Source organism: Pseudorasbora parva, chromosome 19, assembly GCF_024679245.1.
Source record: "Pseudorasbora parva isolate DD20220531a chromosome 19, ASM2467924v1, whole genome shotgun sequence".
NCBI classification, from domain to species: Eukaryota; Metazoa; Chordata; class Actinopteri; order Cypriniformes; family Gobionidae; genus Pseudorasbora; species Pseudorasbora parva.
The window spans coordinates 43247220-43261582 of NC_090190.1; the positions used below are offsets into that span (position 1 = coordinate 43247220).

Here is a 14363-nt window from a genome sequence, read left to right on the forward strand (position 1 = left end):
TGCATCATATGTAATAACTTGCATCAGTCAAAAACCTCATGTATTTTCAGTTTGTTGAAGCAAACGTAGGTGTTTTTGTTAATCCTGACGACATTTAACGTTGTGAATGGGGTCTCACACACACGTTGATTCAAGGCTGGTATTTCTTACCTTCAGTTTTACGTTTTGGGGAAGGAAAAAAAAATACACCATCTGTCCAAACTTTTAGGTTAGGCATCAGATTTGCATCGGCATGTTTCCCTCGCTCGAAAGCTTGACAGACCTTCCGTGCCTAGTTACGGTTGCTAAGCCACGATTGGCCTGTGGTGGTATTCGGGCGTGGCTTAGCGAAGGGTCAATTTGATTATGCTGTTCGCAATGCTTCGTAGGATTGCAGTGCTTTCCCTCACTAACGCCGTTACGGTCACGGTCTCGGATTTTCACATAAATATTTTGCTTAATAACAAAAGTTTGTACTTTTCTGATTATCCTCGTTGCTTTAGTTTATGACTTATAATATTTTAACTATGTGTTTCTTCTTCCATATGGTACACTATAGACACTAACGCTCAAAATAATAAATTGGTTTGAGTAGAGCCAGCTCAAATGAAAAAAATTAGCTCAAACTAATGAACTTTTAAGAGTATTTGGACCTTCATTTACTTTTGAGTTCTCAGAACACACACATTTTAAGTAATCAAAACTCTTTCATTGTTTTGAGTTTTATGAACTAACTTTAGACAAACTTAAATTTAACCACAACTGGACTTGGATTGATATTTTCCCCTCAATGCTTTGCCATAGAATTTAAAGGGACAGTAAATGCTCAAATTAAGTTAAATCATGTTTTTTTAATGCAAGATGCATGTTAAGCGGGAGATTACGTAGTGTTTAAAGTTGTGTTATGCTAGTTTAGAAGAGTTTCTGTTATGTTGGTTGTTTTTGTATGGAGCATGAGATGCTAAATCATCCATTATATTGCAAGTTATTCGGGTTAACCGTGTAGAAATAAATAAAAAATATACTTAGAGTGCTGAAAAAGTGGGCAGGCCATAAAGCTCTATATATATATATATATATATATATATATATATATATATATATATATATATATCGTTAGCCTCGCTAAACTATGATCCCATAACCATCCCTGACCACGTTTAATAACGGATCCGACCTGAAGCTAATCCAGCCAGGAGCTTTAAGCGTGTCAGTGGGAGACGCTTTAGCTAATTAATGGCTAATCAGGGCTAATCTTCCATTAGTCAGATGAACCGGGGACACACCAGTCGGGGGTATAATCTGGATCTTTTTATGAACAGGCTTATTCAATTATCAAGTTTTATATACTAGAAGCTAAAGCTCTTGATTTCCTGAATTCACCTTTAATTAAATTGCATTACAGGCCTGTAATCAACGGCAGTGTTCAGGCTCATTAATGGAGCGCAGATAAATGGACACAGAAAGAAACTGATTCATTTTTTCATGTCATTACATTGTTTAGAGCATAAGAAACAAATTGACTTTTGATTTATTTTTTATTATATTTTATTAATGTTATGATATGTCCTCTATAGTTGACACCAGGATACAATTGTTAAAAAAAATTTAATGACATGAAATTGCATATACAGGCAAAAACAATGGGATCTATTTGTAATTTACCAATACATTTTTAGTTTTCAGGATTTTTTAAAAACAAACTTTGTTTAAAGATGATTCTGAGCTATGTTATGAAAGATATAACGGATATTTTGCATTGATATACCATTTTACTTTATGCAATGTGTGTGTAAATTGGCCATACTTGGATTTTCCCATTCACAGGGTATATACAGCAATCCTTAAGTTAAATTTACTACTTTTTAATACCTTTTTTACTACCTTTAAAATATTTTTTTAAAACCATCACGACACTGAATTGTGAAGTGTTAATCAGCGACCTTTCTATTATTTACACAGATTTTGAGATATAACATACAAAAAAGAATAGATTTAGAATCGACACAAGGAGGAAATCTGTTATAAGTCATCATTCAGACACAGTAAAATAGATCTCAACATTCACAAAGGTTGGTTAAGGAGAAGCATTACTGCATACACATTTGATTTCAATTAATAATTGGTAATTCAGCAATTAAATTATTTAGTGTTTTTTTCCCAACAACAAAACCTGAGCCAAATATTACATTTCTATAACTGCGATAAGTTGTTAATTAAGTTGAGTTAAACAAAATACTAAAAACTAGTGCTGTCAATCGATTAAAAACTTTTAATTAGATTAATCACACATTTTTTCTGTGATTAATCGCAATAAAAAAAGTTTTTGTACGTTTTTAATACATTTTTAATATCATAATTTCACAGTTAATCAAATTAATGTAGAAACAACATAAAGACTTAAAAAGTATTATTTTAAATACTTGTTTAAATGGCATCTTTTTATGAATGAAGGCCAGTATTACTGATATCAATACAGTTACTGATTATTATTTTTTTACATTCATTATTAGGCTTCAAAAATATAACAGTTTTTAATTTAAGTAAACTTAAAACAATGCTAACATAAACCCATAATAAATGTCATGTTTACTCCTGCCGTTCCTGTCTGAACAGTTAGGAAATATACAGAAATTGAATACAGTTATCAAAGTTATATGCAGTCTGCACTGCATAAACTATAAATTAAATAGTTAATCCTTATTAAAGCTACAAAAGTTATTTAGTCAAGCCCAGCGAGTCATTTTCTCTGTTCCCTTTGTTCTTTAACTTTACTGACAGGAAGCTTTATTGGCTGCTGTCCCTTTAAGAGCAGACAGACACGCGGATCTCACTGTTTATACTGTCTATGGATCGCGCCTCATTCTCTCACAACTCTTTGTTCATTTTAGACTATATATATATACATCGTTTAAGATTGCTCTTATGAGGACAGTCGTTGAAGATATGCCTTGAAGCAAGTCTAAAATAAAACGTAAGCCAGCCCCTTCTGTTGAGCGCAGTGCTCTGAGAGGATGCCGAAAGACCGCTGAATATGACGTCAGCATCAAACATACGTTGAGACGGAGACGAAAGATCTTTGATTATGTGCCCAGATATGCTAATGCCCATGTTTAAACGAACTAACGCGAACGCAGATACAATTTCAATCAGAATAGGACACCTGATAGTCTGAAAAAATAATACCTAATTTGGAAAAAAATAATACCTATGAGACCAAATTTAACACTTTTAATGGCCTTAAATTTGACAATTTTGATTTATCACTTTTTAATACTTTTTAAAACCCCGCGGACACCCTGCATTCAATGCGATGTATCTAATTTGCATATTAATGTGTTCTTGGTGCAATATGCAATGAAAAAAAGAAGTGTAATAATAGATGGCAATATTGTCATAATAATATCTAATATTTCATAGCAATATTGATATGTAATGTCTTTCCCTATTCACTTGTTGTGTCTCCAAAACGCCTGATAAACATGATTTCTGGCGTCCACTACAGTGGACATTTATGAAATCAATGCCCTGTTTTGTAACAGAAAGTCATTTTCAGGAGATGTCGATTTTTAACAAACAATTAGAAAATTAATCTGATTTAAATTATGATTACAAAATATTGTCATATTCCCATAAGAGTGCTAAACATTAATGTCTTAACGTTTTTAAGACCAAGAAGTTGTTGTCCTGATTAAACCTCAAAACATTTGGTATCTGTGCAAAGCCCTGAATGTGCTCTTTACAGGACATCCTGACTTAAACAGTGACGGGTGTGATGTTACATTGACATTTGTGCATTTAGCAGATGCTTTTATCCAAAAGCGACTTACAACTAAGGAGTACAGGAAAGCGATCTGTCATGAGGAGAAGAAACGCAAAAAGTGCCCTAAATAATAATATTTGGATATTACTCAGAGTAGCAAAAGCTAGAATAGGACGGAAAGAGGAAAACAGAGGAGGAAGAGTTAGAGAAATGTACTAAAATATAATGTGCACTACAGTGGACAAAAGTATTAGGGATGATATCAAAATCTCACGGTACGATACCATTTCGATATTGACCTCACGGTACGATATTTATTGTGATATTGTGGAAAAGCTCACGGTATTGTTAAATAGCTCACGATAGTGTTTGTGATGATAAAAGCGAAAAAATAATGACATTTATTCTGCTTTTGCCAGTCAACAGGGAATTTATTGTTGTATTCATGGATCCATGACAACATAAAACGCTGATCACAGTGCTTTAAACCCTAAATGCATACCTCGGGTCGTGTCATTCACTACCCTGCTCCTCATTCAGTTTTTAAAGTTAGACATCAACATTCCTAGTATTCCTCAATCAATCCATTTTAAACAATATAACAAGAAAACAATAATAGAATTATAATTGAATGCCTGTTTTTTCACTAGTATTTGTCAAAATTGTATAGGGTCGCTAACGACCCGAGGTGTGTACGATTGTACGCATATATACTTTTTTGCACACTGATAAATTAATCTATAATAAGGAAATAGGGTGCAATTCGCCTTTATTCCACAAGGTGGCGATGTCTGATACGCACTGATGAAGTGACGTTTCACTCATAGTTACCTCTGGCAGAAAACAAAACTGTAATTATAATCTGCAAAACTTGAAATGGCTCAGTGATTTACAGCAGAGAGCAAGAACTGAACACAGTCAGATATTAGTGTCGCTGTCTCTGATGATAGATCTGCTCAAGAAGCCGTCAGTGAGTGAAATATTGATTTTGAAGACGTTAAAAATGAGTTTGGAGAATATGCTGGAGATGGCGAATATGAGCAGATGCTGAATATACCGGTAAACGAGCTCTGAGGACAGATGATGATGGTATTAAACATCTGCTCAAACTGAATCCTTACAAGCTCCAAAAGGGAACGAAATGGGTTTTATTTTATTCTTCTGTAAGTGTAACTCTCAGGAGTTTTATATATTATCATGACAGGTAGAGGTCTATCCATGTTAATATAGATCCGGGTCGCTAACGATCATGGTCTATGTAGTTAACAATGATTTGTTCTGTTTCAGGGACTGTTTATTCCTCTTGCTTTTTGACGGACACCTGTCCTTTTAATATTGTAACCCAACCACGACGATATCGAAACACGTTTGCCACCGCGATAGCGAGATATCGTCAATATCGTTACATCCCTAAAAAGTATATTACGGAGTCCCAGGAGGATATAGATTACTAAATACAAAATATCGCCACAAGCACACAGTATTTATTCTCTTTGGGCAACTGTTGTTCATAAAGTTGTTTTCAGCCACTCACAGCTAAACACAGTCATGACCAAAAACACAGAACCCACATCCAAACACACCACAATAAACACACAGAGACACGAAAACATCTCTACAAAGGCAATGCTCGCATTTCAGAGCAAGAGCTGCTGTTTACTGCCTCCCATAAAAAGCACTTTATTCACATGTTCTTTACTAACACACACTTAACTGCGTGTAAAAAATGCTCTTATGACGTATTTTTCTCGTTTCCAGTCCAAATATCTAAATATTCTTAAATCAAGATGAATTTACTAGATCAGTAAAACGACTTAAGATATTTTTTGTTGTTTTGTTAAAAATAAAATCTACATGAAGTGAGTTTTTGCTTAAAATGGGCAAAATGATCTGCCAATGGGTGAGAAAAATAATCTTATTTCTGTTTGGGACGGAAACAAGACACAAGATTTCGATCAGAAATCAGATTATTTTTCTCACCCCATTGGCAGATCATTTTGCCCATTTTAAGTAAAAACTCTCTTCATTTAGATATTGTTCCCCAGAAAACAAGAACAAATATCTTATGTCCTTTTACTAATCTAGTCTTATCTGATATTTAGACTGGAAACAAGACAAAATTACTGAGTAAGAAGAGCATTTCTTGCAGTGTAGCCTGATTAAAACCGCACACAGCAGCTGTGATTTCTTTGGGATATCTCCCAAACTCTCCTTCTTGGCTAGATTTGGATGTGAGGATTTGGATGTGAGGATTTGGATGTGAGGTTCTGGGTTCCTCTACAGATGCTCAGTTGGCGTTCTGAGCAGGACATCATCTGGCTTTAAGATATTCCAGAATAAAGGCCAAGGATGATAACTATAACCTAAGCTCCTTCTAAATATAAAAGAATAATCCACAGCACAGCTACGAATGCTTGCAAAAATGCTTTTCTTACTTAGTATTTTTGTCCTGTTTTAAGTCCAAATATCTAAAGAAATTCTTACATTAAGAAACATTTACTAGACAAGCAAGTTTGTGTCTTGTTTTGGGGGGAAATAACTCAAAATGAAGAGAGTTTTTGCTTAAAATAAGATAAATAATCTGCCAATGGGGTGAGAAAAATAATCTTGTTTTCTGTTTAAAGGTGCTTCGCGATTCCATCTTTCAAACTTTAGTTAGTGTGTAATGTTGCTGTTAGAGCATAAATAATACCTGTAAAATTATAAAGCTCAAAGTTCAATGCCAAGCGAGATATTTTATTTAACAGAAGTTCCCTTTCAAAGCCGACAGCGAGCGGCCGGTTTGGGCTACAGCGCTGCACACCCACCTCTTCAAAATAAGATTTCTCGCCCCATTGGCAGATTATTTATCTTATTTTAATCAAAAACTCTCTTCATTTTGAGTTATTTCCCCCAAAACAAGACAATTACTTTTGTCTGTCAAGTAAATGTTTCTTAATGTACGAATTTTTAGATATTTGGACTAGAAACAAGACAAAAATACTAAGTAAGGAAAGCATTTTTTGCAGTGTGATGACAATGGGACAGAGAAACGATAACATAACTCGTACACTCGACCCACAGATGAACAAGTGTGTGTTGTCGTGTTTAGAGAACACAGATTCACACACACTCTCGCCCGTGCTATGAGAGACTTTACAGGACTCAGAGATATAATAAACACGTTGGGAATGTTCTTCTGTCCTGCTATTTTCCAGGAACACTTCAGTCGGAGCGGCTGGAAATGATCTCTGGTGTGTTTCCTGAAGCTCAAAGTGAGATCAAAACTGACTGAGCAATGACTTAAAGAAGTAGCTCACTATCAGAATTAACATTTCCTGATCATTCACTTTAATTAGCCCATGTTTGTTTTGGATTTGTTTTTATAGGCTGTATGTCTTGTGTTTTTTGTGTATTTGTAAGAAATGCTTCTCTGATTTATCTGGTGTTTATCTATGTGTTTCTGTGTCATATTTCATTGCTCTTTTAACATCTTGGCCAGATGACAGATGATAAGTAGCCTCTGGGCGAATTCTGGCTTTTTTACTCATGTTTATTCATGTGTTTTTATGGAAAAAAGAAAAAAGAAAAAGAAAAAAAGGAAATAACATCAAAGATGTTTGTCTCTTTCTTTCTTCGGTCAAATATATATATTTGTTTTCTGAGGAAAATATTCCAGGATTTTCCTCCACATAATGAACTTCAATGCGAACCAAAGGTTGAAGGTCCAAATCAATGAGGAAGAGCTTCAGAGGCTGATGATCCCAGAGGAATAGAGGCTGATCCAGACAAACCATCACACATTTACTACAAACATACACATTTATACACTTTTTAACCACAAATGCTCATCTTGCACTCTCTGCCATGTGCCACGTATTATGTAGTCATGTTGGAAAGCTCAATTATATTATCGTAATAAAGTAAATTATCATTATCAAAGTAAATTATCAGGGAACTTTTGTGTGAATCAAGCTCATGGGTTTAATGCATGAACTGATAATGCCACAATATTAAACGTACTAACTACATTTCCCAGCACTCTCTACTAAACTCCACCTTATTGTGTTGCACGAGCACTAAATAGCATCCTGTCCTTGGTATGAAATTGCCCAACACAATTTTAATTTAATTTAGTCTAAAATAATTTGAACACACATCCCATCTTAAATGCATTTTCCAAAGTCGAACTCCTTCAGACTGTCGGAAATCATTTAAAACATCAACTACACACAGACAGACGCCAACTGAATTCACTTCCAATAAACTTGATGTCATTTCTCAAGACGTCTCAAGACGCAATTAATTGAGTTTTATTTAATTCTATAAACTCTAATACTGATCTGCCAACATTGTCTCTCTCTGATAAATTAAAATAAGCTGATAACATCACTGTTTACTCCAGAACGACTGTACAGCCGAATCTAATTCTGCTGCAGTATTGTCCTGTTTAACACTGAAGCTGCTCTGACACAATCGGCGCTGGAGAAGAGCGATAGAAATAAAGATGATTGACTGATTGATTTGTTAAAGGGGGGGTCTAACACTATTTCATGCATTGTGTTATTCTGTTAAAGAGTCGATTCTCATGATAAACATGGACAAAGTTTCAAAACACGAGTTGGACGCATGAATACTTCAGTACCAAATACACATTTCGGGGAGTTTTTTTTCTCAGTATGGTCCAGTATGATGTCATTAAGGGTGGAACTCCTTATATGGGCACGTCTCCCGGATGAGCGCACGCACGCGCATGTGCACACACACAAACACACACACCAACCGAAGTGAGGGCGGGAGCAAGAGCGTGTCTATCAACGATCTTGGTTGGGGTTACGGTAGCCGTCAGCGGCGCTGGCGTTGCGTTTTTAGACACGATATCAACAATGTCAATAAAGAAGTGTGTGTGTGTGTGTGTGTGTGAGAGGGAAAGATCACCTTCAGCTTAAGCTTCCCAAATAACCCAGCATTAAGGAAACAGTGGATGCAGTTTGTGTTTCTGGAGTTCTGCAAGTGTGTGTGTTTGTTCCCGGTCATGAGTGGGAACCTCAGGCGGTGAGTGAAACTGCATCAAATGTGTGTGTTTTGTTTGCAATTGGCACGTGTGTGTGTGTTTTGTAGGCAATCGGCGCGTAAGTGCCTATAATGTGATAAACACCAACATATAAAGTGTGTGTGTGTGTGTGTGCGCGCGTCTGAGTGAAACTGCATCAAATGTGTGTGTTTTTTTGGCAATTGGCGCGTAAATGCATATAATGTGATCAACACCAACATATAAAGTGTGTGTCTCTTTCTGTGTGTGTGTATCTGTCTGTGTCTGTCTGTCTGTCTGTCTGTCTGTCTCTGTGTGTGTGTGTGTGTGTTTGTGTGTGTCTGTTTGTGTGTGTCTGAGTGAAACTACATCAAACGTTTTGTTGGAAATCGGCGCATAAATATATTATAATATGTGTAAATAATGTGAACACCCACATATAGTGTGTGTGTGTGTGTGTGTATTTAGCTCCGCCCACTGCACGCCTCCACGTACTCGGCTGTTTTCAGAAAGAATCGGTTCAGTGTATCTGTCTTGTATAAATATGATAAACTAAAGACTCTTGTGAGATATGAAAGATCAACACGACTCTATAAACACTCAAGATTTAACAACGGTGTGTGTTCCTTTTAAATAAATGTATTTGGTCAAAGTTGTAGCTGCACATGTATGGAGATCACATAACTGTGTGTGTGTGTAACGTCTCTCTCTGACGGCTCTCACGCTCTCAGTAAAAATACTCGGCACCTTTGACATAAAGCAGCCGTTTCGCTTCCTGTCCAGAGCCAGGAATCGTCTCTCGTTTCCTTCTCTCTCCGCTTGTACGGACACATTCGGACACAAACACATCCAGTGAGAGCTCCTCACGGACACACGCGTATTGCTCGTCCATCAGTGCTGTATTGAACTGTTGCTCTATGTAAACATGCTGTGCCATAAGAGGACGTGTTTTTGCATTCCACCGCAGCTTTTTCATTGTTTTTATGTAAACATGCACTAGATGGATGTCTTTAACCGTAGAGCATGGGTCATGTCTTCTGGAACATGACTTAACGCTGTGAAAACTCAGTGCTCAAGTTAAATCAAGTTCAAAAAGTACAAATGCATCTCCAGAGAAGAACTTGTTTTTTTCCCATTTCAGCCTTAAGTAAAAAGTTAAACTTCCCGAAATCCCAAATATGCGTTTTTTTCATGCCACTGCCCTGCATATTGAGTTTTTAAACATGTTCAATATGTGTTTTAAAGATGCTTTGCAAAGTGAAATAAAACTCTTTGAAAATGCATAATGCAAATAAAAATGCATGTCTTAAAGCTACACTGTGTAACTTTTTTAGTTTATTCTTAGCTAAAATCACTTAGTTCTTTCAAAAATATATGTGCTCATTAATGTATATTTACTTCTTTCAAGTAATAATGCATTCTCGTAATTTTATAATATACCATTGAAAATACATACGTGTTGAGGGTTCGGATGGCGGTCGCCATGTTGCTCCTCCATCTTGAAAGTACATTTGCCAAAGAGGGACATACCCGTAAATTCAAGCTTCGCTTTTCGCGTTTTTACACTCGATGGCACCGTGTCGAATGTGAAGAGGGGGATTGCTTGAGGCTGCTATATGATGATGGAGGATCACTCTTAAGCCCCTTTCACACTGCACGTCGGACCCGTAATATTCCCAGAACATTGCCGGGTCGCCTTCTGTGTGAAAGCAACCACGTCCCGGGATTGATTACCGAATTCGACCCCGGTCGGGGACCTAGTAACATTGCGGGATATGTATCAGAGTCGCCAAGGAAGCGGAAAAGAGAATTAAGACGGCAACGCGACAGGCAAATCAACAAGACAAACGTAAATACTGGAGTGGCCTTTCCAAGATGGAAAGAGCTCATGAGGAGCAACGATTTTAAAAAGAACGCCGACATTGCCTGCTTTCTTCTCGACAGGTAATATTAATTCAGCCTAATTGTGTATATTGGAAGTTTTATTGCTGCTTGGCTAATTATATCATGGTGTGCTGTGCATAACACTAGAACGACGTCTAGGATAGTTTTCCTCGCGTCAATGATGAAAAAGTATTGTTTACCTTATAACATAAATCCGTGTTCTATGACGGATAACATGAGATTAATATTTTAATTGCATTATAATTTGTTTGCCTTACGCTAGTGGTGTTGTACAATATACAGAATAATGATAGCACTGATAAAAGTTACTTTACTAAGATTAGCTTGCATTCGTCTGGGAACCTGATAGCTGATGTTAGCAATGAACTGGTTATTATTCAGTTCTATTATTCATTTTACATAGATTAACTTGATCATAGATCATTTGGTAAATTAAATAACTGCAAATTATAATAGTTTTCAAAAATTACCTCATCACTTGAGTTGACGCAACACTCACCGAAGAGGTCGAACTGGAAGCCATGACTAAATCAGCCACCGTAGGAGTTGAAACGAAATCGAAATTAAGAGGAACAGAAACTATTATACACTGGATGGTCATAAACCTTTACACCACTAGATGGGAGAAAATATCACACAGTGTAGCTTTAAGGGATGGGTAAAGGGTTAGTTCACCCAGAAATGAAGTGTCTGTCATTAACTCCTCTCCCTAATGTCGCTCCACACCCGTAAGACCTCCGCTCATCTTCACACACAGTTTAAGATATTTTATATTTAGTCCGAGAGCGTATGCAAGTGTATGCACACTACACTGTCCAGAAAGGGAATAAAAACATCATCAAAGTTGTTATTTTTGGACCCAAATGTATTTTGGATGCTTCAAGAGACTCTAATTAACCCACTGATGTCTCATATGGACTACTGTGATGATGTTTTTATTCCCTTTCTGGACATGGACAGTATAGTGTGCATACACTTGCATACGCTCTCGGACTAAATATAAAATATCTTAAACTGTGTGTGAAGATGAACGGAGGTCTTACGGGTGTGGAGCGACATTAGGGAGAGGAGTTAATGCCAGAAGTTTCATTTTTGGGTGAACTAACCCTTTTAGGCCAGGGTTAGCTAGGGTGAGGTTTAGGGATCAACTGTAATGCCTTGTTAAGGAGCACTTTGACCTCAGCTTTCTCCATCCTGACCTTCATGTTGAGGAATTCAGGAGGAGTTTCTCTCAGACCCGTCGGTTCTGTGCCGAGATCAGAAAAAACACAACACAAACTCTCCAAGTGCTCCAGGAATGCTGGAGTGGGCAGAGAGACGGAGAGATGGAGAGAGAGAGAGAGAGAGAGAGAGAGTGTGTATGTGTGTGTCAATTTTTTTTTTAGAAGACTTGGCATATTTAAGAGGTTTTCAGTTGTTTTTGTTGAATTGGCCATTATTCTATGCATACCCATACAACGAACGAAATATCTATAAAGTCATGATTATGCTCCATACACCATAGAATTTAGCTATCATAAGGAGATATATATTAAATATTAAAGTTAAAAGTGGATAAAAACAGTACGACTAACTTCATCTGATATTTGTTGTCCTCATCTGTTCAAGTTTCAAGAAATGAAATCATGTTTTGGAGGCAAAAAGGTCAATATTTTCAGATCTATCAGGCGTTCTAATAATTTTGGCCACCACTGCACACGCACACACACACACACACACACACACACACACACACACACACACACACACACACACACCAATGACATTATTAATCAGGGAGAAGGCAGGTAATGTTTAATGTTTATAACCAGAAAAGGTTTCTCTTGAAACAAAATCACAAACCACCCTTTTTACCCACATGAAAAAATACTATAGCATATTATAGTAAATTACTCTAGTAAATACTATAGTTTTTGAACCATACTATAGTAAAGATACTACAGTAAATTCTAGTAAAATTACTCTAGTAAATACTATAGTGTTTTTGAACCATACTATAGCAAAGATACTACAGTAAATTGTAATATACCTCAGTATTTACTATAGTTTAACAATTGACTATAGTACAGTATGCTGTAGTATAAATTAACACAGTGTAAATAGCCTACTAATATACTACAATTTATTGTAGTATCCTTACCATTATGGTTCAAAAACATGATAGTATTTACTAGAGTAATTTTACTATAAAATACTGCAATTTTCTGTAGTATATTTACTAAAGTATGGTTCAAAAACATAACATCATTCAAAACTATAGTATTGACTAAGTTAGATAAATTTTACAATAATATGCTTACAGTATTTTTTATGTGGGATATACAAATCATAACTTTATATCGCCTGAAGAACGTCCTTGTCCAGCTGGCCGCATTATTTATGTAATTTCATATACTCATTTTTCTTTTCTTTCTCGGACTAGCGGGATCTGACTAATTTAAAAGCTGTTTTTGGCATTTTTTCTAAGGACAGATGGTCAGACATGAGCTTTAAAGCCCAAATCCCCTCAGAGAGCAAAGGATTACACATCTTAACTTTACATCTTCTCCGTTATACACATTTACTCTCCGACATCTTTCCCGTTTTCTCCCGAGACAGCTTCTAAACATCGCGTTTGTGTAAATGTTTGTTTGTTAACGGTCGCGACTGACTGAAGAGTTTAGCGTCTGACAGTTTAACGGTCGCAGTTTAAACTTTTAAAACTCTTGTGGCGCGATTGATAACTAGTTTGTGCGCGTTCATCCTGCGCTCGTGTATGAGCGGTTCAACAATACTAACGTTACTCCTGTTTATGAACCATAATCTCACCAAACAGCCCAAGAATCTTACCTGTTTGCGTTCAGAGCCCGTCATATCCCATATTTCCTGTGTTTTCTTCCAATCTGAGCGTCAGAGTCCCCAGAGCTGTTAATTCAGCGTAATCTTCTGCGAGAGGAAACGAGGCGGAACTACAGATACAACAGACACGCCTCCCTTATTTGCATATTTCAGTTCGGGCCAATTAGAGACTGCGGTGCGACCTCCAAAGATATTGTTTATCTTCCCATCCAATCAAAATAGATGTGGCGGGTTATTTATGTGTGAACTGATTTACCCTGTGGAATATATAAATAAATATTGTTTAAATATAATAAAAAAAGGAAAGCAATTTGTGTTTATTTAATTATTTATTTATTAATGACATGCTCATGTTTAGATGGCAAAACTTCAACTTTACATTCCAAGATCACACACACACACACACACACACACACACACACACACACACACACACACACACACACACACACACACACACACACACACACACACAAAGAGATACTCTCTCACACATACACATGAACACACATACTCTCTCTCTCTCTCTCTCTCTCTCTCTCTCTCTCACACACACACACACACACACACACACACACACACACACACACACACACACACACACACACACACACACACACACACACACACACACACACACACAAAACAGATACTCTCTCTCTCTCTTTCTCTCTCTCTCTCTCACACACTCACACACACAAACAGATGCCCCCCACACACATAAATACACACTCAAACACACACACACACGCGCACACACACACACACACACACACACACACACACACACACACACACACACACACACACACACACACACACACACACACACACACACACACTCAAACACATACACTTACCCCTCCA

At 36.8% G+C, this 14363-nt stretch overlaps 1 protein-coding gene across 1 annotated transcript in view; it reads right to left on the reverse strand.

The window, feature by feature from the left end:
* The window catches only part of sema6ca (sema domain, transmembrane domain (TM), and cytoplasmic domain, (semaphorin) 6Ca), a 36324-nt gene extending 22727 nt beyond the window's left edge, over positions 1–13597 (reverse strand). The window contains exon 1 of the mRNA XM_067425456.1: positions 13488–13597. Within this exon, the coding sequence (XP_067281557.1) occupies positions 13488–13511 (24 nt within the window). The 5' untranslated portion in view covers positions 13512–13597. The remainder of the gene's footprint in view (positions 1–13487) is intronic.
* Between the last annotated feature and the right edge of the window lie 766 nt (positions 13598–14363).